Source organism: Eupeodes corollae, chromosome 1 (assembly GCF_945859685.1).
Source record: "Eupeodes corollae chromosome 1, idEupCoro1.1, whole genome shotgun sequence".
Classification (NCBI taxonomy): domain Eukaryota; kingdom Metazoa; phylum Arthropoda; class Insecta; order Diptera; family Syrphidae; genus Eupeodes; species Eupeodes corollae.
The window spans coordinates 240112566-240138465 of NC_079147.1; the positions used below are offsets into that span (position 1 = coordinate 240112566).

Here is a 25900-nt window from a genome sequence, read left to right on the forward strand (position 1 = left end):
GAAACATGGATGTTCTTGCGCTAAAAAACAGGGCCTTAGAATTTTGTAATCGATATAATATTGAAAAACTAATTAAATGTTCGCTTTATAAAAATTGTAATCTCTACATTTCCTCTCGACCATCTCTGTCGCACAAATCAAACAGTCCCATCTGCCATCCAACAAATAACCCACTATTCTGTATGCATTTTCCATCAAAACACAGAGAAAATTTCCCTCTAACCAGTATTCTCTTCCCATTAAAAAAAAGCATACACCAAAATACCCAAAGATAACAGTGCATCAATTCAAATTCAGTTCAGTTTTCAGTTCAATTCAATCATCCATCTTGAGTTGTTTGTTGGATCGCAATCTCGTTCTTTATTTTTTAAATTCGATTTCGAACCAACAAAAGGAAAAATCGATTGCGGTCGCGCTGCGTCTGAGTGTATCTGTTTCTGTTTAGTGAGAAAATAAAATAGAATTGAAATAAAACAAGAAAAAAACCAATAAGAAAAAGTGTATTTAGTAAGTGCCGTTGTTTTTCTAATAAGTAAAATGTTTGTTTAACTAAAAATGGAATAAACTAAAAAAAAGTTCAAAATTTTCAAAGAAACATCACAATCCCCACTCGAAAGTGACGAAGTCGGGCTCTTGAAAACGGCCTACGGGCCGGGCACACGGGATAGTCAAGTGAAAAATGTGCAAAATAGTTTTTTTTTTCTTTTTATAATTCTCCTTGTTTTTCTTTTATATTTCATATTCGTAGTGCGGCGCAGCTTCTTGGTTATTTTTGTTGTCCTCTTGTTGTTCAATTCGAATAAATTGTGCAGAGTGCATTTTTGTTTTTTCGGTGCCAGGAAAATACAAGAAGAAAACCTTTTACCTTTCGCGTTACATAAATACAAATTTACAGCTCATCGTAGCCTCGTAGCCGTAGCGTAATTATATTATTATTCTATATTCTGATAAGCAGTTTGTACACGTTTTAGGTTTAGTTTTTGTTTTGCTGTGTTCTTTTCTTATTTTCATTGATAAGGAAAGAAAACAAGTGACTCCGTTGCGATATCGTAGTTTCGTATTCGTTTGTCCGGTCCGTCCGCCGTCTCTGTAGTTCGCTAGGTTTACCTTTACACTTTACCTTTACCCGTTTACCTACCTGAGTAGGGCTTGCCTGGTTTCAGTGCAGTCAGACCTGGCGATGGTAAAGTCTTTTTTTTTTGTGTGAGTGTGTCTCTTCTTTTCGTCTCTTTATTCGGTTTGGCTTTTCCCAGGAAGGGTTTTCCGGTTTTTCACTGTTCCACTGTTTGACTTTATTGATTTTTCCTTTGGGAAGAAAGAAGAGAGAACTCGGATAGATATCGACCGATAGTAGAAGCAGAAGCAGCGGTGGTAGAAGGATGATGATAGTGTTTCAATTTAAAGTCAAGTCGAATTTGTATTCGGTTCCTTTCGGTCGGACTTGAAATCACATCTTTTTGCTTCCTTAATTATTAAATTAAACCAACAAGAAATTGTGAAAAAAAGTGATAGGAACCAATTTCGTGTGATTAAAGTTTTTTGATTTACACTTTTTTCGTGAAATTTTTGATTTAAAGAAGGAAAAGAAAAAAAAAACCTTCAAAAAGTGTGATACATAACGAGTTTCATGAGGAGCTTAGTGGTTATGGCTTATGGAGGAGTGAACGTGTTTTAGTTCACATTTAAAAAAAAAATGAGAACAAAAATTATAGATTCAAGTTAAATTGTTTATAAAATCTTCTTCTGTGTTGTCTTCTCAGGGACTAAAGAGGGCGATTGCTTGGGATACCTTTGGTTCAATGTAGGTACCTACTATCTTATGAAAACTATGGTTTTATATTGAATTTCTTATTAATGAGCCAACAGGGTTGGATACATTGTTGTAGGTCGGAAGAAAATTACTCATTTAGGATTCGCCCCATTAAAGTTATTGTCTTATGTGTATTTTCTACGAAATGTGACAACATGGTGAAATGAAAGTAATTGAATGAATAAACTGCAGAATGATAGAGAGAAGCATAAAGTTCCACAGAGACCTGGAGGAGGAGGAGTAGGAAAAATTATTAAAAAAAGCAAAAACAACAGAAAAAAAATGGGGCGTAAATCTGCACAAGGGAGCAAGAGGAACCTTGATGGCATCGTCATTCATTTGTGTCATCCACGACGAAGATGAGTGACGACGTCCATGCACTTTCCGCAGTTTGAGTCATTTAATTTTTTCCTACCCCCTTCCCCTCCTCATCATCCTCCAAAAACAAAACACAGAAAAACAGTCATCATCTCGTTAGTTTATGCAAGAAATTCTGATGTCACGAAGTTGGGACATTTATCTGAGATTTGTTTGTGAAACAATAAAACAAAAATACACAATTTATTAACATAATTATATTATTTGTGTTGCGCTGTTTGTAGGTATGAAATGTCTGATAAGAATATACCTACCTAGTTATCTATCATCTGATTTTCTCAGACCTTGTTACACATTCTTTTTCTTATTCTTCTAATGCAAGATGCAAGAATCTCTCAACTCTCACAGAGTGTGATTTATCGTGTAAGATTTTTTGTTGTTGTTGGAAGGTTTGATATTTTGTTCTTCTTGTTCCCAGTTTCCCACTTGCATCGGGTCGGGTCGGGATTGGGAATCTTCCCTGTAGGTAGGTAGTTTCTTTGTTCTTTTGTTCTCATCAAAATCTTTTACGTACATTTCTATGTACAAAAACCCACAGAGGTATCTATATATGATTATGATGAGGATGTCAGGACAGTGAAGACATTTTACCTCCTATGTAGCTATACCTTACCTACCTCTGCCTTTCCTATATGTAGATAGATATAGTGTGTCTTAAGAGCTTTTATTGTTCTTCCTTTGGTCACTGTTGTTGTGGGTATTGTTGTTGTTTGGTACTTTAGTTTTTTTTTGGTTTGTGTTTACTGTTTATGCAATGTCAGCCAAGTTGAAGGAAGTTCTTTGTGTTTTTGTTTTTGTATATAGTTAGTTTTGTAAAGGCGATTCTATACTTGGAAATGAAGGTTGTGTCATTTAATATTTTTCACTAGTTTAGGTATAATTCTAAGAAGGAAACAAGTTATTTTCAAGGTCGTATTGATGTAGGTACAACTCTCACCTACTATGTTGCTTAGTAAAATTTACTAGTTTGAAATATAATTTAATTTACGGGCATTGTCCTCTAAAGGTTTTAAATATCAATCAAATTTGTAGACAAATGTTATCGGATTGAAACGTAAAATTATGTTAAAGAAATATACTGGCAGTCGATGGTTCTATGACCGTCAAAAATTAACTGTTTACCAGGTTCTTGGAGCCTTTTAAATTAACATATCTGACATTGTATTCAGACCTTTTTCCCACTTTGTTGATTTCCTTTTTAAAGTTTTTTAAAACCTTTTGCTATGTTTAAATACAAAAATAATATAACCTTTTGCTGTATTGTTAGAAAAATGCCTGTTTAAAACAGTTATCAGAAACCTTTGTAGGTTCCTATGTAGACCATGTTTTTTTACCTAGGCAGCTAGAAATCAGAATTGTGAAAACTAGATAGGCTTTGCAGTACTCGTGGCGGGATGTTTAGTGCGTACTACTGTCATGGTCTTGGGTTCAACCCTTGCTTGTGTCACCTACATTATTTTTTCAGGGGTACTGTCTCTTGCGAAGAATTGACAGATCCTCTAAGAATAATTCTTTCCATGAGAAGTGTTTTTCTTTATTTTTAAATTGACCGTTCGGATTCGGCATAAGAACTGAAGGTCGACTCTATCCCTGAATTGACTTGCAAACAAGAACAGTTGGGAGTTGTAAATCACTACGTCACTAGTTTTAATATAGGTTTAAGTTCGATCCCTGCCTGTGTCAGCTAAAATTTTGTTCACATGATAAATTGCTTTCCAAGTCCGATTTGATATAAGAACTGTAGATCATGTCCACTCCACAATAAGTTCAAACAAGCTAGAAAGACTTATAACGGACATATTCGACGCATTAAATTTTTGCATGACCAGAAATCACGGCAAAAAATATAACAACAAAGTCCCAAAGGTAGTAAAAAGTTCTGGTCATTTGTAAAAAATTTGCGCGACACGACGTCATCGTCAGTTCCTACGCTCGTTTCCAATGACACTCCTTATGTTAGCTCCATTCATAAAGCGAATTTGCTTGCAGCACAGTTTGCTGTTAATTAGATGATGCCAATGAGCTACGTGACTCCTCCTGTACTTGAAAGCGTAAACTGTTCCATGGGACGAATCTTCTTTCGCACTCGTACAGTTGCTGGAGTACTAAAAAATCTTGACATTCACAAATCCTTCCCCTCCTTCCCCTCTAACTATCGTCCAATTGCACTTACGTCCCTTCTTTCCAAGATCATGGAAACCCTTATAAATCTTCAGCTTAAAAAATATCTTGAAGAACGGAAGCTTGTTAATGATCGGCATTATGGCTTTCGTTGCAATAGGTCCACTGGTGATCTTATGGTTTATCTCACCGAACAGTGGAACAAATATTTACATCGTTTTGGAGAAAGTAAGATTATTGCACTTGATATTTCAAAGGCATTTGATAGAGTTTGGCATGAAAAATGCCTGCTTTTGGTCTTTATGAATCTCTTCTTTGTTGGGTTAGAAATTACCTTTCGGACCGTTCAATTTAATAAGTATTGGACGGGTTTAAATCTGATATCCACAAAATAAATGCTGGTGTGCCACAGGGCTCCGTTTTTTCTCCGACTCTCTTCCTTATATTCAAAAATGATATTTGTCTGAAACTTCTAACCCACTACATTGTTTCGCTGATGACGGTACCCTCTGCTTTTCATATTCGTTTTTAGATTCCTATCCTTGTTTTTCGGATGTGCAATGTCCTTAACCCTTGTCCAATGCCACTATCCATAAGCGGTACTTGCATCAAGGAGACCGAACAGTTTTCAGTCCTAGGAATGTGCATCACAAACCACTTGTTGTGGAGTGATCACATATTTGACGTCGCCAAAAATTCTGCTAAGTGTTTATGTTTTCTCCGAAGATGCAAGAAGTTTTTTACTCCTTCTGATCTGGCTATAATTTACAAAGTTTTTATTTTATTCGTCCTAAACTCGAGTATAACTCTCATATTTGGAGAATACTTGATAAGAACTCATTCATCTTTTATTTGAATTATTCCTCAAGTGGTGAATTTGAAATTGTATGAAGAAAAGAAATAGATAGAAATACCTTTTCCAAAAATGTTGCCTTGCATTCAGCAATAATTTTAAACAATATTCTATTGAATTATAGCAAATCCAAAGTACGACTAAAGTTGAAATTTTTTGAAATAACTCATTTTACAACCTAAATTTTGTATGTGTGCACTTTTAAAGGCCCTCAATGCCTGTCCTAGAAGTCATTCTTGGGGATTTGAATGATAAAATAGATCGGGAGCCGGTATTCACTCGTAACCAAATTGACCACATGTTGATAGACCGTTGATACCGGTACGAACGTAACGAGGTGCCAATATCGACTCGGATAATGTTCCGAGAGTGGATTGTCTTACGAATACCTTTTACAATTTTGCAAAACAAATGATGCTCTTTTTGAACGCAATTTTCGATTTGTAAAGAGTGATTTTTTAAGAGCTATCGGCAATTAAAAAAAACAATGAATGTTCAAAAAAATGCATGCGATCTTCATTCCAATCGATATAATTAAATATTTTAACATTTTTTAATGCAAATGTTGGCTACGACTGCGCCTTAAATAAACCGTCCGCTTAGCCCAAATTGGCGAAGAATAGAAACTTCAATGTTGGCTTTTAGTCAATCTATGCGGTCTTTTTGCTATAGAAATGAGCCTTGCTATAGCTCCACAACAAATAGTCTAGAGGCGTTTAGTTGCACAATATAGCCGGCCAATTGAACGACGTGCAATAAAATGTTCAAGTATCCATTCCACCAGAAATTACGTTCAATAAAAAAAAGTTGATATTCGACCAAGTTTTTAACAGCCAATTCACTTAAAACTCAGTTTTATGATAGTTCGTTCGGCTCAAATTTGTATACTAACGCATTTTTAAAAGCTTCACACCTAAATCTTTCTGCAAAATTTTCGGCGTGCCCAATTGGTGGGAACGAAGGTCAATCGATAATTCATGGTCATCACTAACACTAGCAGATTTAGCTCCGATATTTTCCTCAGTTCTCTAGTTTCCCTAAGCGTGTTGGTGATTCAATATATAAAAAAGTAAATTTTGTGTGAATAGCTCGAATAGCCTCCTTAGTAGGTCGATTGTAGGTCTATACGACTTAGCTGTGGCCAAGAAGTTGTTTGCATTCACTTCCATTCCTTTTGTATTTCAAGCCATCGTTGGTGTTTATTGTTGAAATCGTGTTGAGTTGGGGGCTGTCTTGGGACTGAGAAGGTCAGTGTACCACAGAGATTTGATGATGGCGAGTACTTGGAATCGTTACCTTATTTCAAATGCCATTTAAGTACAATATTGTCCTCAGCATACGGAAGTATTACCTCTATTAAAATATCATTATGTGTTTCCTTGGTCATGATTCTTATGAATTTACAAGATCTGTACAACACTAAACCAAGAAAATAATTAACCATCAAATTATTCACAAATTGTCTCCCTTTTTTAAACAGACTATGCTCTAGTGAAATAGCTAGTGGCATTATTCGTCTTCATGAGTTTCTGTGATGTATGCGTTCTTTTATGTCTTGTTGAAGAGAGTTAAATAATGCCAAGCGATTATCAGTATACCCTTAAGCCCTACTTCGGCCGTACTCTGTGAGTGTACAGAGATTATTTCTAGGATATTAGGAATTTCGACAAAGGTGTTTTATTTCTTATAAATTGTAAGGCTATGATTCTAGTTTTCGACTCTTTAAAGGCAAATTTTATGTGCAAAAATTGCAGTTCTCAGCTTTGAAGAACCATACTGATTTCCTCAGACCTATAAAGTCTGTGGGTGATTCCTAGCGGGGCACAGAGCCTTAATTACTCAATCGTATGCGGTTAAAAAATTGGGTGGCGCAAAAGTCCGTTGTGAACCAGGTGACTTACAACTCTCAACCATTCCTGTGTGCGAGTACTGTTGTCAGGAATGGAAGAGACCTACAATTTTAGGCCGAATCCGAACGGCTATTTTTTTGAGAAAGCACTTTTTCATGACAAGAATTACTCTTGAAGGATTTGTCAATTCCTAGCAAGAGGCAGTACCCCCGAATTTTTTTTTTTTTATTAAGGTGGCACAGGCAGGGATTGAACCCAAGACCCCTTGCATGACAGTCTAACGCACTCACAATCATGCCACGGGTACTACTCGTATGCGGTTGCTAGGGTCGAAAAACAGGTTTATTATGGACGGAAAGTGTGGCCCATGTAAGCATTCGGGTCAGGGTTGCAAGTTTATGAGGGGTTAGACCAGTACCTTCTCCAGTACGACAATAAAACGTATTTTGGGACTGATATAATTATACATTGTATTGGGTGCACAATGTGACCAACCTCTCCCAATCTTGTAGATTCCTCTTCGACTGTTATTTTTCAGCTTCTGTTGGTTCTGTCTTCTTAAGTGAATGGATTCCACTGCTTTGCTTGATCTGCAATGCAATCATTACGTTTTCGAAGCGTGTGACAAATCCACTCCCCGTAATTCAATTTAGTATGAGAAACCTTGTTTGGCTGTACTATTCGCAAATGTCCTGCTTATCGTGATCCTTTTTCAGTCTACGGGTTTTCCAATAAGTTGTAGAATTATGCAGTATGGTCGATTGTATTTATGTTTTTTTTTTACTTGATTGTAGGTATGTTATTTTTCTAACTAAAAAGCTGTAAATCGAATTTATTTTGCGATGGATCTAGGGACTTTCTTATGCAATTGATCTGGAAATATTTTATAAGTAAAACATCACTTTTAAGATCAGAATTTGTACCTTTAAAAAAGTTCCCTAGATTTTTGTAAAATCTTAAGCCTAGCATCAGTAGGAAAAAAATACCACAAAGCGGCGTTGTTGTTTGTACTCGCACACATTTAAACAAAAAAAATTAAATAAGTACAAAAATATATATAAAACCCTATGGATACCAGTGATAAGTTTTATTTCTAGCTTAGTGTGAGCAGCAATGCTTAAGCATGCTTTATACAATTAAAAAAAGTCATATAACTCTGTATACCAATTATGAGTAGTGTGATTTTAATATTTCTCTAATATACTTAAATAATAAAACAAAACAAAAAAAATACTTATTTAAAATAGAATTATCATCCTATACGCCTTATTGGCGGTGGCGACAACTCGACGACGCACGGACGTTGGAGTCCCCAAAACAATCTAACAAAAATACGTATAAATAAATATATACGTAGAAAAAAGGATTGAGAAAGGGAATCCTTCAAAATACTAGCCAATTAAATAAAAACCCACCCATCCATTAAAGTGTATATACAATAAATATATACATATAATAATTAATTTAACAACCTTCAATCACGGCGTCCACACCGCAATATTATCGAAATAAGAAAAGAAGAATTTATGCATCCACTAGCAGCACATCGAACATTATGATGGATCGGGAGAGCCTTAGCGAATGGGCTAAGGACAAACCCTTAAGCATTTTGCAATTGGACCCAGCTGATCGAGCTGTTTTAAGAATAGCAGGTGAGTTTTTTTTGTTTCTTCTTAAATTTGAATTGTTGTCATTTTATTATATTTAAACTTTGCAAGAAAAAAAATTATGTATATTTCTACTAACAAAATATTTATTAAATATGTTAAGTGCTTACGTTATGTTTACAATATTTACTTAAATCAAAGAATTTGTTGAATTTACTAACTAATTGATTAAGATGACTGTTAGCACCATAGTTCGATCTTCTAAAAATAGTTTTTCTTAAGCTAACCTCACTCAGATTGAAATTGAATCAAAAGATCATAGATGGACATAAATAAAGCAGAACTGAAAATACTCTCTGTGACCAGGAAGAGATGGGAGATTTATCAAGGAAGCCTTCGAGTGTTTTTTTTTTAAATACATTTTTATTAATTCATTCTTAAACCTATCTTAAAGCTAGACAAAAATGCATAAAACTGGCCTAGTTATCCATAACTTGCAACTAACTTAATGGTCCCATACGGACACTCTAAGTTAAACTTTAATACTCAGCCCTGTCATGAATTCCATCGTAATCGGAAATTTGTACGAATCCCGAAAAACTGTATCATGAAATCCGTTCGTAATGCAAAATTGTGTGAGATTTTCCACTACGAACGGATTTCATGATACAGTTTTTCGTGATTCGTAAAAATTTCCGATTACAATGGAATTCATGATAGGGCTGACTAACTACTAATGCCTTTCGGCCCTAAGATCTATTTTACATCAATTTAAATTTAATTTATTTTTGTATTTATTAGAAAATTTTGAAAAGAACTAATATCAAGAGCCTTTGAGTGTATGAAGGTAATAAAAGTCTTTCTGGTTTGGGGAAATGAAGACAAAACCTTACAAATCTACGTTGAATATTTCTATTCTATTAATAGCAAGCGTATTCAAGAATTGGTCTGACAAAAGAAGCTTACCGAATTTTAATACCATATACTTGTGTGGATCACTTTATAACTTTTGTCGAAACCAAGTGATTTTGTAGCTTTTTTTTTGTAATATTATCCTAATGATCTGTAAGCGTTAATTTTGAGTCTAGTGTAATACCAAGGTCAGAAAATCGGGATGCTTTATTTAAACGTGACGATTTTTACATATTCATTATTTTTTATATTTTCCATTGTCTTACATTTGTCAATATTTAAAATGAAACCATTTTTATTGCACCATTCCAAAAATTGAGTTAGATCTTCTTGTAGCTCTTATTATTCTTGAGGGAATTACTATTGGGTGGCGCAACAGTCCGTTGTGAACCAGGGCCTAGTGACTTACAACTCTCAACCATTCCTGTGTGCGAGTAATGTTGTCAGGAAAGGAGGGGACCTACAGTTTAAATGCCGAATCCGAACGGCTAATTTTTGAGAAAGCACTTTTTCATGACAAGATTTACTCTTGAAGGATTTGTCAATTCCTCGCAAGAGGCAGTACCCGCGCATATTAATTTTTTTTTAAATTAAGGTGGCACAGGCAGGGATTGAACCCAAGACCCCTTGCATGACAGTCCAACGCACTTTTTTTTTTTTTTTTTTTAAATTAATTTTTATTTATTCAATCTTAAACCTATCTTAAAGCTAGACAAAAATTCATAAAACTAGCCTAATTATCCATAACTTACAACTAACTTAATGGTCCCATACGGACACTCTAAGCTAAACTATAACACTAATTACTAATGCCTTTCAGCCTTAAGATCTATTTTACTTCAATTTAAATTTTATTTGTTTTGTTTTTATTAGAAAATTTTGAAAAAACTAATATCAATAACCTTTTTTAATTTATTTTTACTTACTACTTTTTTTTTTACTTAAACTACTTAAAATAAGGTCCTTAAATAAAACTTAAAAACTAACTTAAACTACCTATTCTACCTATAAACTACTTAAAACTAGAACAACCACAGCAGCAAATCTAACTATCTAACATTTTTGGTTTTCATATTTCGTTGTCTTTTTTTTTTTTTTTTTTTTAATTTATTTTTTTTAATGTTTTTTTTTTTTAAATGTTTTTTTTTTTTATTTTTTTTTTTTTTTTCGTGCCACCAAGCCTATTCTACTTAAAACTAAACCCTAAACATAAAACAAGTATGTAAGCCGGCCAAGGCTTAAAACCCCATCCCGACTACCCAATATCAAGTGCCGATTGAAGCCACCAAAACTGGTTCTCCTGCTTCACCCTATCAGTTCGGTCCCGTTCGGACACAGCCCTACTGAACCGAAGGAGCTCTGCTCCGCCTTGTGCCATGACGTCCCGATTGTACAGGAGTCGCCTATCCACGGTTCTTCGTCTGACGTGGTAGATTAACGGAACAGCCAATCTATCCTGTATCAGACCGCATCTATCTAAAAAGAGGAATGCCTCTGGGGGAATGAAGCCGCTCAAGCGTGCACTCTCAAAATACTCGCCGTTCGGATAGAACGCCCCGAAAATTAAATTGTTGGTCGAAGACATACATAGCTCTTGCAATGTGACCTCGAACGAGTTTTATCACGAAATTGTCAATTCTGTTGATTCGAGCCCCATTGTATAGGACCTCGTTTGAATAGTAATGCACATAAGAAGATTAGGCTGTTCGATATAAGCCGGTTCAGCGTCTTAAACACTGCCGCTCGAACACCCGAAACTTCTCCATCTGGGAAGGGGCAACGTTGAACCATACAGGACAACCATAAACGATCATTGGCCGTATGAGGGCCATGTAGCAAATTACCTTCACTCTGGGGTCAAGCCGACTGCTAAAAAACAGTCGTTTCGTCAGAGCGAAGGCTCCTCTGGCCCTGGTCAGAGCAGCATTTATATGTCTGTCGAAATATAAATACTGATCTAACCTGATACCAAGGTACTTCACTACACTTTTGCTCGCCAATGGCTGCCCGTGAAGATCAACGATGACCATCTTGCGCCAATTCTTACACGTATCCCTCGTGGCCCTAGCCAACGGAGTCCGGAACAGAATTGTCTCTGACTTCTGGACATTTATTTTCAGTTTCCAGTCGTCGCAATATCGCTGAATCTTGTCGAAATCACGCTGCAAGAGAATTCTAATAACCTCAACCTTTTGGGCCGTTCTGTACGCAATTAGATCGTCGGCGTACGCAATTGCCTTTGTAAGACTACCTATCAGATCGCTGGTGTAAATGCTGAAGAGAATCGGCGAATTCACCGCTCCCTGTTGAAGACCATTTTTAATTGAGAATGTTGTGGTAGAAGTTACATTGCCACTTTTGACAACAAACTTTCTACCGTTAAGCATATCATAAAGTATATACAACAATGGCTTGCTTATGCCAAGCCTGCTCAGTTTTAGGTAAAGACCCTCTAACCATACGGTGTAAAAGGCCTTCTCCAAATCAACCAGAACAGCACCTGTGCATTGTTGTTTTGATTTATTCCATTGGATATCAGAAACGAGTTTAGACGCAGCATGAATTGTGTCATGACCCGCCTTGAACCCGAACTGTTTATCCGGAATAATTTTGTTGTCCGCAGCCCACTTAGTCAGAGCCCTATTAATGATCTTTTCGAAAACTTTGCTGATGCTCGGAAGAAGACTTATCGACCGAAGATTTGACGGGTTGGAGTTGTCCTTTCCTTTTTTCGGGAGAGGATGAACCACAGCGGTCTTCCAATGCACTGGATAATATGCATTATTCAGTGCATTATTGAAGAGCGTGGTGTATATGTCAATTGCTTCCATCGGTAAATGTCTTAGTACAACGTTGGATATACTATCGACACCTGCTGACTTTTTGTTTTTTAATGAATTGAAGATGAGCTGAAGCTCAACCTTCGTCACTAACAAGGGGCGAATGCTAACATTCACCTTGTACACTTGCTGGAAAGCAGCTCCCACCGCCTCCACTTTTTCCTTCGGATCTTCAATTATGTAAAAGTCATCGTCAAAGATGGCTTCCTCTGGATCTATTTGCGCTGTCCTTAGTACGTTTCTGTTCTCTTCAGTTCTTTGGAGTTTAAGACACGGAAGGTCATTATCGTTTTTTTTCCTGAATATCTTGTTGATTTTGGGGAACATACTAGGGTCACTCGAATTAACTGACCGGATCTTGCGGTCCCAGTACTTGTTAATTGATAGCCTGTAGTTCTCCTTAATCAACAGATTGACATTTTTTATTGACGATTTCAGTGTCCTAACCTCCAAGTCGCGTGGGTCTGTAAGTCGTCTGTGCAAGTTTTTGAGTCTTGTCAGTAAGCCACTCTTGTGCCTACGTAGTGCGTCAATTGTCGCGTTTCTGTAAGCGTCCATTTGGTCCCGTTCTTTGTACTTTGGGATTGTCCGTTCCATCGTTCGTTTTATTGTTTCGTCCATCTGTTGTAAGTGTTGGTCGATTTCTGTATTTGTCAGGTTTCTGTTGTTTGGTGGGGCTATGTCACTCGAACGAAGTTCTCACAGTCCAACGCACTAACCATCATGCCACGGGTACTACTCTTGAGGGAATTAATAACTCGAAAAATATCATATGTAATCATTAATAAATAAAGCAAACAGCAATGGCCCAAGGTGAATCCTTTGAGGTACACCAGAATTGACTTTAAATTGATAGAAAATGTTACTCCTGACCATGACGTTATAATATGTAACTTTTATACAAGGTTATCCATATTGCTGTTTCAAAAGTACAATATTTTTTATATTTCCTTTTATTATAAAGTTTGAACGTTGACATGTGAAACACTGCACCGTTTAAATTATTCGATTCTTTTGAGATAATTTTCGACAACTTTTCACACATATTGGGCGGTATCTCGGCCATAACTTGACGAATGTTGGTTCTTAAGTTGTCCAGAGTTAAAGGTTTATCTGTTTAAACATGGTCTTTTGCGTAGATCCACAAAAAATGTCCAGCGGTGTCAAATCGCATGTCTCTTGCAATAAAGCTATATTCGCTCGCGTTGTGTGGCATGTGGAACCGTCTTCTTCAATAGCAGGCAAAAAAAGTTGGTTCTCATATGACCATTACGCTCCGAATTGACGGTAACAGTCGCTCCATCGTCGTTTTCAAGGAAGTAAGGTCGAATCAAACTTCCGGACCAAAGGGCGCACCAAATAGTGACTTTTTGTGATTGTAATGGCCTCACTTTCACACAATTTCCTAAGGATTCACAGAACCTCAAAGTATGAACATTTTGTTTATTAACATAACCACCGATAGGAAAATTTGCTTCGTAGCTGAAGAAAATTTTGTTCGAAAAATCGCCGTCCACCGTATATCGTTCAAGCACCCATTCGACGTATCTACGACGTTGTGAATGATCCTAAAGATCTACGACCTATGAGTCTATCATCATTCCTTCTTAAGACCTTGGAAACTTTGATTGAAATCCATTTAAGGGCAAGTATTGATACAAGACTTCTGTGGGTGGAAACAGCGTTACATACCTTATCCATCATTATCTCCATTATAAAGAGTTCACTATGGTTGCTTTTCTTGACATTGAAGGTGCCTTTAACAACATGGACACATCTGCAATCACATCTGCACTAACATCTCTAAACGTAGAGAGTTCGCTCAGGGAGTAAATTCATTTAATGCTGACTAGCAGAGTAATTAACTCAAAACTGGGCAACTCTTCTGGCAGAAGATTCGTCAGTAGAGGGACACCGCAAAGTGGTGTTCTATCCCCTCTCCCCTGGAATCTGGTGGTGAATGAAATCCTAACTAGTCTGGATGCGGAGGGTTTCAGAGTGGTAGCCTATACAGACGACGTTGCTATAGCAGTTTCAGGAAAGCATCTTAATATCCTAAAAGAACTCTTACAAAATAAAGGATAAAGGAAGTCTTGTCCTGGCTTAAAGAAAACGTGATATCAACATCTGATATCCGTATTTTCTCAGATAGCCAAGCCGCTATCAAATCTCTGGACTCTGTCTCTACAAACTCTATAACAGTCCATAACTGTCGATCATCTCTAATGGAGGTGGCACAACAGTTTAATATCCACCTTTGCTGGGTTCCTTGGCCATTGTAACATTCCAGAAAACTGTAAGGCAGATCAACTCGCCAGGAATGGCGCAGTACAACCCATTCTACCACGTTTGGCAAAAGCTCGATACCAATCGCTACATGTAAACTATTGCTAATGCAGGACGCTATAAAGAAATCAAACACGAGATTTAAAGCGTTCAAGGTGCTTGCTATTTCTAAGCAGATCGCAAATCAGCTCGATAATGAGTGTCATAACCGGGCTCTGTCTAATAAGAAAACCCGAAACGCGGCTAGGCGTATTCTCAAATGACTTTTGCAGAAGCTGTATGGACGATTAAGAGGAGGAAACAATTCTTCATCTTCTCTGTACATGCCCTGCTCGAAAACGCAAGAATTACCTAGATGAATTCTTCTTTAACGATCTAAATCATTTTAGCATAATCAATCTCTCACGTTTCGTAAGAGACTCAAACTGGTTCCGTTGAGCTTAGGAGGAAGCTTCAAGATTCATGTGGTATCACAATGGGCCATTAAACTGGCCTAAGTGTGTACGTTTTCATCTCGGACAGCCACTTGAACCTAAGCTCAACTGTGAAAGATCAGCTGGATTTAGTTATTGTGTGAGCTGGACTTTATGTAGATGTACATAGGTGTAGTTCCAAATGCCAACTGAAAAAAAAAAATGGTTTAGCAACTTAGTTTGTGAATGTCGAATTCCAGACCGATGCTTTTAAAACCGTGAAATAGATAACCCGTTATATGACGAAAACCACATAACGAAACGGTATTTATATCCAATTTTACTTAATTTGTCAAAAAGAACTTTATGGCTCAATTTTCCAAAAGCCCTGCTGAAATCTGTACTAATTCAATGGACTTGAGAACGTTTTTCGAATGCATCCAAACAAAAAGATGAAAATTGTAATAAGTTAGTAATTCTAGAGTTATTCATTATGACTTTTTACATAAAACAGAAGAACAATAAACAAAATAGGACGATATTTCGTACCTTAGTTTTTAAAATCTTTTTTTTATGGATTGGCGTTTAGTGCCAAGATTTGAAAACTTAGAACAATTTAAAGACCGTTGAAAAGAAGAAACAATGAATAGGAAACATGAGACACACTTTTTATCAACATAAATAATTGCATTCCATCAGCATCAGGACTAAAACATCCATTAAAATATTGTCACAAAATCCTTTAGAAATTTAAAAATGTTCTGATGTAAGATGAATGTAGTCTTGTGCCTAAGAAGAAATTAGAGAAGAGGTGCTTGCAAAAGAAAAATCTTCAATAATCTGTAAACTTGTTTGAAATTAGAGGGTTTAAAGAATTTTCAAAGTTTTATCGAGTGCCAAAGCTGAAAAAAAATCTGTCGGGTCTCATTAGCACATCAAATGAGTTTTTATTTATAGCATAAGAAAAGATCTCATTAATTTTTAACTTTACAAATATGCCAAATAATTAACTTCTTTTATAATCAAATCACATATCCCATAGCTCAGTTATATTTTTATTTGTTTATGAGCTTCATTAAATGAAATACAATTAAAGAGATATGCCATCAAAATTCATAAAAATTTATATCTCTAAGATCGTTGTTGGTTATTTGAAAGTTAGAACAGTTAAAGTTTACTTTTTTTGTGTACATTTATTCAAACGCCAACCTGTTTAAAAATAAAATAACAATAAAAAAATCGCACTATAAAATCATAAATAAAGAATGATATTAAAAAATTAAAGAAAGAAGATATTCTTCAAAAATTGCAACAACACCATTTTATGGTAATTCAGAAAAAGTGACTCAAACAAGAATTTAAAAGAAAAGAGGTTCATACCAATTTGGTAGCATGAAGATGAAGAGTTATATAACTTTGCTCTTTATTTCATTTAAAGTTATTACCCTGATATTATTTAAAATTTATATTATAAAGTATATGGCACATAGAAATAATGCCAAGTTCTCAGAGCACATAGGATATACGTAGAATTTATAGTTGAACTTTTAAAAAATCAAAATGATGCACCAACAGCTAAGATAATGGTCGAAAACTTAAGGACATTAATCATTTGGTAGTTTGGACTGTAATAGACTATTTTCGTTTCGATTCTTTTTTTTGTATAAATGATTGTGGATCCATACTCTCCCATTGTCGTCATTCGAAACAATTTTCCAGACCCTTGACCTTAAAAATAGCTGTGATGTCGTGTGGAACACTGACTAATATACTTATACCTGAAGTTTTTTGTTTGTCTTTTAAGGATGATTCCTTTATGCATCATGCATGGTGGATACAAATATTACTCATACTTTTTAGCTGGAAGTGGAAGCTCCTACGACAAAAGAGAGAAGGCTAAGAGCTTATACATACCTATACGAGTATGTAATTGACATTTTTATGAAGCTGAATGTTTGTTGTTCGTCTCCATTCCATTAAAGGAAAACGTCATTCTCCTGTGTTATGGATACCTACTTGGATGCTTTGGACATGTTATCTAAACCTATTTACGCTCCTACGCACTCTTCGATGAAAGGCAATGTTGATTTTTTTTTCTTAAATTCTGTTTAAGCTCTAAAAGGTTTCACAAACTGGAACAACGTAATTAATCTTCTTTTCTGATATATACTCGTAGGTAACATTGATACAGAAAAGTAAACTAGTTTATAATAAAAATAGAAGATTTTTTACTTACCATAATTGGCATAATGCATTTTATTTCCTTTTTAAGTTCATAATGAAATTGAATTGTCTTATGCATTAGACATTATAAAGATTGATATAGAAAAAGTTAAACCTTAGAAAGAGTTGTCTACTACGCAAAAATAAAAATTTAATTGTGATGTGTTTTTTGAATAGTTCTTTCTGTTTTCTATTACTTACTTACTTACTTAAGGTGGCGCTACAGTCCTGTGTGAACTAGGGCCTCACCCAACAAACTTCTCCATCTAGCTCGGTCCCTAGCTAGATGTCTCCAGTTTCGCGCTCCAAGTTGGGTGAGGTCACCTTCCACTTGTGCGCGACACCTGATCCGCGGTCTTCCTCTACTGTGCTGTCCTGTGGGTGCGGATTCGAAGACTTTCCGGGCCGGAGCATTGGTTTCCATGCGCTCTACGTGACCCAGCCATCTTAGTCGTTGGACTTTTACTCTTCTTGCTAAGTTTACGTCGCTGTACAGCCCGTACAGTTCGTCGTTCCATCTTCTCCTCCACTCCCCTTCGATGCATACGGGACCGTAGATCACACGAAGAACTTTTCTCTCGAAGCGACCCAAGGTGCTTTCATCCGCTTTTGTCATGGTCCATGCTTCTGCACCGTATAGCAGGACGGGGATGATAAGGGTCTTATATAGCAACACTTTGGTCCCTCGAGAGAGGACATTACTACTCAATTGCTTTCTTAGTCCAAAGAAACAGCGGTTAGCAAGAGTTATTCTGCGTTTGATCTCAGCGCTGGTGTTGTTTTCTGCGTTTACAGCGGAGCCAAGGTAGACGAAGTCCTTGACTACCTCAAAGGTACGTCTGTCGATTGTGACGTTTTGACCAAAACGTCGGTGTTGTATGTCCTTTCTAGACGACAGCATATACTTTGTTTTGCCCTCATTAACCGTTAAACCCATTTTTGCCGCCTCTGCCTCAATACTCACAAAAGCCCCATTGACATCACGCTGAGTTCTTCCGATTATGTCAATGTCATCAACATATGCCAGTAATTGGACAGACTTTTGAAAGATAGTGCCTCTAATGTTGACGTGTGAGCTCTGCACTATTCTTTCAAGCACGATGTTAAAAAAATCGCATGACAGCGCATCACCTTGTCTAAAACCTTTTTTGACATCAAAAGGTTCTGTTAAGTTGTTTCCAACCTTTATGCAGCGTGAATTCTCCATGGTCATCCTGCACAAACGGACGAGTTTGGCAGGGATGCCAAAACTAGACATGGCTCTATACAGCTCGTCCCTGTAGATGCTGTCATATGCGGCCTTGAAATCGATGAAAAGATGGTGGGTGTCGATTTGGTGCTCTTGAGTTTTTTCCAGGATCTGCTGTAATGTGAATATTTGATCAACTGTGGACTTTCCTGGTCTAAAACCACACTGATAAGGACCTATCAGGTTGTTGACGATGGGCTTTAGACGTTCACATATTATGGCAGAGAAGATTTTATAGGCGATGTTAAGTAGACTTATTCCTCTATAGTTGGTGCAGTTTAGAGGGTCTCCTTTTTTCAGGATCGGGCAAACAATACTGAGGTTCCATTCATCGGGCATGTTTTCTTCCGACCATATCTTACAGATAAGTTGGTGCATTCTCCTTACCAACTTATCTCCAGCTGCTTTAAAAAGCTCGGCATTCAAGCCATCTGCTCCAGCGGCTTCTGTTTTCTGTTCTGTTTTCTATTAGCCATTTTTTAATCAGTGATCTGGTTCAATTCAGCAGATCAGTAAAACGTAACAGGCTCAATTGTTTTGTCCCAAAAGTATTTTATATATAATTTATATTTCCTATTCAAAAATAAACCGGAATAACTATTTTTAACTATTGTAGTACCCGTGACATGTGCGTTGGACTGTCATGTAAGAGGTCTTGGGTTCGATCCCTGCCTGTGACACCTCACGGGTACTGCCTCTTGTCAGGAATTGACAAATTCTCCAAGAGTAATTCTTGTCATGAAAAAGTGCTTTCTCAAATCAGCCGTTCGGATTCGGCATATAAACTGTAGGTCCCCTCAATCCCTGTAATTGCTCGAACATAGGAATGGCTGAGAGTCCCTAGGCCCTGGTTATTTCTACATATTTTTTTATCAAACATTTTATTTTTTATTTACTAAACATCATATAAATTTAAAAAGCGATAATTAAATCAATAACACCTCTGTTATGTATTTAAAAATTTAAAATAATATTGGACCAATTTTGCACCGCTGTAGGACAAATGACCTTTCTAGCTTGACAGCTGAAATCGTCTATATTTCTGAAGAAATTTCTTCCCACTGTTCTTGAACCCGTTCCTACAGGACTTTGACTGACGATGGTAATAAGACGTAATTGTTAAACAAAGCCTTTTTTAAAAATGACCATAAATTATTAATTGGATTAAAGTCTGAACTCTGTGCATGCCACTGTAGAACTTGAAAACATTGATTTGTTAACCATTTTGGCAGTTTGTTTGGGGTCTAATTCATTTTCAGTTCCCGGTATATTTTCAATATTTTCTGTTAAATTATTTTTTAAAATATCAAGATACTCGTACATTTCTTTTTTCATGGTTTCATTAATTTCAAATGTTTCCTTTTTTTCTCCAAGACTAAAGCCAATGTATTGCACGTTAAACTGTCCACTTGCTAACAGTTTTGCCAGTATCTCTGCGAACTAGTGCTGCTGCATTTGAAGCCGAATTTGCTTCTCCTGTAGCAAGATGTCTGATAACTCGTCGAGTATCTGCAAGGCTCACCTTTAAACTTTTGTTTTATTCTCTGCACAGAACTCTTGTTTTCCTTAAATATTTGTTCAATTTTCTTAACAAGATTTCCTTATTTTAATTTATTTAATATTAGATTATTTAATGATTCTGTGAATGGTTTCATTTTCACACTGATGTAATAAAAACTTCACTTGATGGTAAGCGAAGTGTTAAAAAGAAATATTCTTCTTCCAATGAAATGCTTTCTCTATGCCTTGAATTTTGCAGACAACGGTTAGCTTTTCGTTATTAAGCTATTGTGCTATTAGTGACGTATAACATTATAACAGTCTATATTCCCAATACACCAAAAGAGAAATAATACCACATTTAAAAATAAAATGCCTATTGCTTGGGACATTTTTGCACCTAACTGAATACCTGAGCCCAAACTTTTGGACAAAATAACAACCGATCTCACAGTAATCATGCGAGAAGGGTTCGACGAGAGCTGTCATCTCAAACTACCTTCAAAATCAGTCAGGAAACCAACTCGGTGGACTAGTGAAATTAGCAGCATAAGAAAAACAAAAAAGAAGACTTTTCAAAGTTATTAAGCACACCAGGCAGTTTGCAATCATGATGAAAGTAATAATTTAGAATCTGTATCCTATTCGGAAATTGTAGTCCCGATCGGTATGATCACGATGGATATGAGCTCCTTTCTACCATTAAAATCACCAGGTCCTCACGACATTTTCCTTATAATACTACATAAAGCGCTGATCTCTTAACTGTACTCCTTAACAATCTATTTTATGATACCCTTAGTTGTGTCCTAAGTTCTGGCGTAAGGTTAGAGTAATTTATATACCTAAAGCTGGTAAATCCAACTACTCTAGTGCTAAAGACTACAGAACAACAATTCGTACATCGTTTATCCTTAAAACATTGGATACCTCAAGCCTGATGTTATATCTCCTTCACAGCATGCCTATTCCAAAAGCGTAGAAACGGCCTGTTAAAAAAAATACCGCATGATAAGGAAGGGCTTTCAACAACGTTGAAGTGCAGTCAAAAAGCCCTCAAACCTTTCGAAATAAAACAGTCTTTTATAAACTGGATCATGTGTATGTTAAAACATAGACAGCTCAATAGAAAACTAGGTGGTAAAAAGAAAAGTATCAACATCCAGAGGAACGCCTCCTCAAAGAGGTGTACTCTAATCACTTCTCTGTATTCTGTAATAGAAACTGGAGACCGATTCCTAAAATCATACTGTGGTTGTAGACTATTCACTTACACGTACACGTCTAGTTTGGTAACATGTTATACATTGAATACTTCCTGATATCACAATGTTACATTGATTAAAGTGTAGCAATAGTGTCTTCAATCGCCAGCCCATCAATCTAAATAAAGTAAAATGATAAAATGAAGTATTTAAGGAGAGGTTTTAGAATTGCCACTAAAAAGTTGTCATATCTGACAAATTATATCCATAGATTGCTTTGGTATTTGAGGGCGTTTAGAAAAGAAATCTATCGATAATGTTTAATATAAATCTTATATTAACACGGACCAGTAGATCTAGCAGGATCCTTTCTACACTGGTTTAACCATCTGGAGCAAAATATTGGATCGTTAAGGCACAAACCCTACTGAAAGGTGTCTTATAGTCTTCTATGGATAGGGCAAGACATGAGTTGAGCCCAGAAGTACAGAAACTGTCTGGCCCTCCTTTTCATCGTAAATTAATTTTCAGGAACACCTAAAATTTAAGCATACCTATTGAGCACTGTCCAGTAAGGACGCATATAACGGAGAAAAGTGAATTGCTTTGAGCGTTTAACATCAAGCCTGACCATCAGCTTTCGTTCGCTTTTTCTATGGTGGGCGTTGTGCTTTATCACAACTTTACGTGTGGTTAAAGGTATACCGATGTTGCCAACTGAAGAAAAGTCAATTATTACCAAATTCGTGACGTTTACAGTTTTCTGTAATGTCCTGGCATCCAACAAAGGTTAATATAATGGCCCATTGTGAAACCACATGAATCTTGAGGCTTTCTTCTAAGCTCAAATCAATCAGTTTTAATCCCTTACTAAACGTGAGAGGCTGTTAATATGATTTAGATCGTTAAGATCGCTATAGAAGAATTCTCCTAGGTAAACCTTGCGTTTTTGAGCTAGAGCAGGGCAAGTACAGAGAAGGTGAAGAACTGTTCCTCCTCATCCTCATCCATTCAGCTTCTGAAAAAGTCATCTGGTGGTTGCCTAGTTGATAGCGATTTGCTTAAGCGATAGTTTACATACAGTAATTGGTTTCCCAGCATTTGCCAAACGTGCTAGCATGGGTTGTACTGTACAATTTTTGTCGAGTTCACCTGCCTTACAGTTTCCTGGAATGTCTCTATGGCCCAGCACCCAGCAAAGGTGAAAATTAAACTGTTGTACTATCTCCATTAGAGATCATCGATAGCTGTGAAGTACACAGGCATATCGGCGAGAGACGATTGACAATTTAGAAGTGTTCTAGAATTGATAGAGACAAAGTCCAATGATATTTTTCCGTTGAGCAACATCAACTTGTTATCATGTCTTAAGGAAGTTTGACAATTTTTTTCTATACCTATTTTTCCATTTATTTAAACACTTTGGTAAGATCGCTCAAGAGACAATTCTAAGGAACGACAATAATTTCGGGAAATAAGGAAGAAAACAAAGAAGCAGAAAGCAATAGTCAAAACGATATTCGTTCGATCTAATCATGATCTGTGTCCTATGATAACAAAATACACATGAATCAACTTTAGTGTAGAGTCGGAATGCTAAATATCCTATTTCCAATCAACAGTTTCAATATAATTTTTGAAAATTGAGACTTAACATCGTTTAAATTTTGTTTAATGAACATTTTTAATCAATCAGCTCCTACAAGTGAACATTGAATCATTCCTTCTGATTTTGTTACCATGTTTTGAGGCTGAACAACAAGAGACATCGAAAAAATGATGTTTTGACGATAAGAAGATACTTGGTTATATTGGTTTATCATTCATTTTAGCATTAATAACATTTTCCAATGATAAGGTGATGCAGCTTTTTCTTTCTTCTTATTTTATCAAGACTTATGAATCAAGTTAATAGTAAAGGTATGACATGTAAAAATTGTGTTGGTGGAGTGAAATTCTAATGCTTGCAAATAGTTTAAATTCAGTTCGAGTTCAAGTTTTATTGAGACAATTAAAAACAGTACAATTTGGAGAAATAAATTCGAAAACTTTAGTTCGACTTAGTGATGTGTCTGACTTAAGCAAAATTCCAAAAGTTTAAACTTTTTTGCTTACACCCGGCGAACATTATCATTATAGCTCTATTTTGGCTAAAATAACTAAAACACTAAAACTATAAATAAAACTAAACCTGAACTTTATCTAAAATAAAATAAAATATTACTGAAGATACAAATTTTCCTTACATAACATTTTACTACATTTCATTGATATTTGCAATAGTTTATGTTAGCAACACTTTTTTATAATTTTAACAATATCACTCTGCAATTGGAGATGGAAGCTTTTACTTAAAAAGGGATTTGGTTAACGTTTGCATCTGGTCTTAAAACAGCAATTGACCCCTCATTAAGGATATTAAATAGTGACAAATAATATTTGCCTCATATTAACAATCCACAATAAAATCTTAATATTTTTCTTTCAAACACTTCCAATTCATCTGCAACCTTCCCGTCAGTGATATGGTGAACCAAGTACAAAAACTGTATTTTAGAACCGCCCTAAAATTTGCCTTGTAAATTGGAATTTTAGTTTTTGCTAAAAGGAACTTTGAATTAAACATTTAATAATGGAGGTCCTCAGATCTGTTAAGTCCGTTTGGGACCCCTTAAGGGGCATAGGGCCTCTACTACGCCTACGCCCCATCGATTACGGTTTCCGGAGATGTGTTTCAGCTCCCTCCAACTCGTGCCTAGTGACGCTGATTCCGCTTCGACTGTCCTGCGTCATGTGCTTCTCGGTCGTCCAGCTCTTCTTCCTTCTTGGGTGAACGGATTGCACTGCATTGCTTGGCCTGCAATGTCTAATCCACTGCCAGTTACGCCCAAGTGCTGCTCCCATAAAGAATTTTGTTCTTAAACTAATAGAACTATTCCTCAAAATTTTTGAAAGCATACGGAACTCCGCTTTTGCTTTGCCGATGCGGCAGATGATGTCTTGTTCTCCACCTTCCATGGAAACGATGCTTCCAAGGTATTGAAAGCTCTCCATTTTTTTACCGATTGCGAGTAAATATTTATTTGAGAGGATGGTCGGATTAATTAATTTTTAGCCCCACAGTTTCTGCTTCCCTCCACACTTTGTTGTCAATTGATGCAGATTCATGATCCTATGAGAGAGTAAGCAAACATCGTCCGCATAATCCAAGTGCTTTAAATAGGATGTCAAATTCCATTGGATCCCTCCTCTACTTGACAAAGCTGCGTGCAGTACATCGCTTATCACCAGCAAAAACAATATTGGCGACAGAATACAGCCCTGTCTGACTCCACTGCGGATTTCAAAACCATCGTGCATAACGTGACACTTGGATCCATCATATGCTGCTTTAATAACAGCAATTAGTTTTTCTGGGATGCTTCTCACCCTCAAAGCTTACTAGATATACTCCCTGTTAACGCTATCAAAGCGAAGTGGTCAATTTGGTTGGCAGACGCTTGCCTGCCCGTCGATACCCAGATAATTTTATGACAGAGTTTGTGTTCAAACATAGTGCCACCAATCGCAAGGCTTTTAGCGTTGCAGAAGTCAATGAACCTCTCACCATTATCATTGCAATTGCCTACCCCCTGAACACCCATCACATGCCTTAGCCCGTTGTTGTTACTGCCAACCTTAGCACTGAGGTTCCCATATCCAAAATAATATCTACGCGGGAAGTGTTGTTGTAGGCGGATCCTAGTTGCCTATAAAAGCATTCTTTCTCTTCAATAAAAGCGAGCTCCGTCGGTGCGTATCACTGTATAATGGTGACTCTGCCTTGAAACCTAGCTTTAATAAGCCTTTCCTCAAGGGGCTCCCACGAAATAAGGTTGCCGTTTTTGTACGGAGTAACCCAACTCCAGCTTCTCGAGCTCCAAACAAATCAGTGTTCTCATAATTTATACGAATTGAGCCTTTTCTGTATGTTAATAAACTAAAAATTATTTTGATGAGCCGATTCGGGAAATTTATAAGTACAAGTCACCGATGTCAATTTTCATCGAAGGCTTTTTGAAGGTCAATATCTAGACTCCCTGTGCACATTTAATCAAGAAGATGATTGATATGGAGATTTAAAATAAATTTTGTTGAGTACCAAAACATAATTCACTCTGCTGCTAATAAACTGGGTTACATAGAAAATCTTACAACAAAAAAATTAATTCAACTGCACAAAAACCGGAAACCACTCGAACAGTCAGAAATAATAAAATAAATTCAAAATAAAAACAGAAAAACAAAATTAACTTTATTAGAATATGCTCTGTGGTCATTGGTCATTGGTGATGTTGAGTGTGAGTAAGTTTTGTGGCCAAGTCCAATTACATGAATGATTTTTTTATTTTCCTTGCCGCAAAGTAATTCTGTGTTTTGAGACTTTTGTCAGCTTTTTCTTGAAACTTCTAAGAAAAAGTAACACCATAAAATTAGTTTTTATAAATTCTTTGAATTTCAATCATATACTTTACTATACACCTGGTGGGAAGCAGCAGATCTTGGAATCATAAAATTTGATTCAAATTTAGCGAAGCCACGTGTTAATTTTGCTTGTTCCCTCGAAGAACCAAGTCTACAAAGTCAAGTCATCGACTGCTGCTGGCTGAAGTG

General features: G+C 36.4%; 1 protein-coding gene across 2 annotated transcripts in view; it reads left to right on the top strand.

The window, feature by feature from the left end:
* Positions 1 to 8109: 8109 nt before the first annotated feature.
* LOC129942467 (dystonin) overlaps positions 8110 to 25900 on the top strand; it is a 290358-nt gene continuing 272567 nt past the window's right edge. For both annotated transcript variants that reach the window (XM_056051421.1, XM_056051422.1), the window contains exon 1: positions 8110 to 8664. In XM_056051421.1, coding sequence (XP_055907396.1) covers positions 8568 to 8664 — 97 coding nt within the window. In that variant the 5' untranslated portion in view covers positions 8110 to 8567. The remainder of the gene's footprint in view (positions 8665 to 25900) is intronic.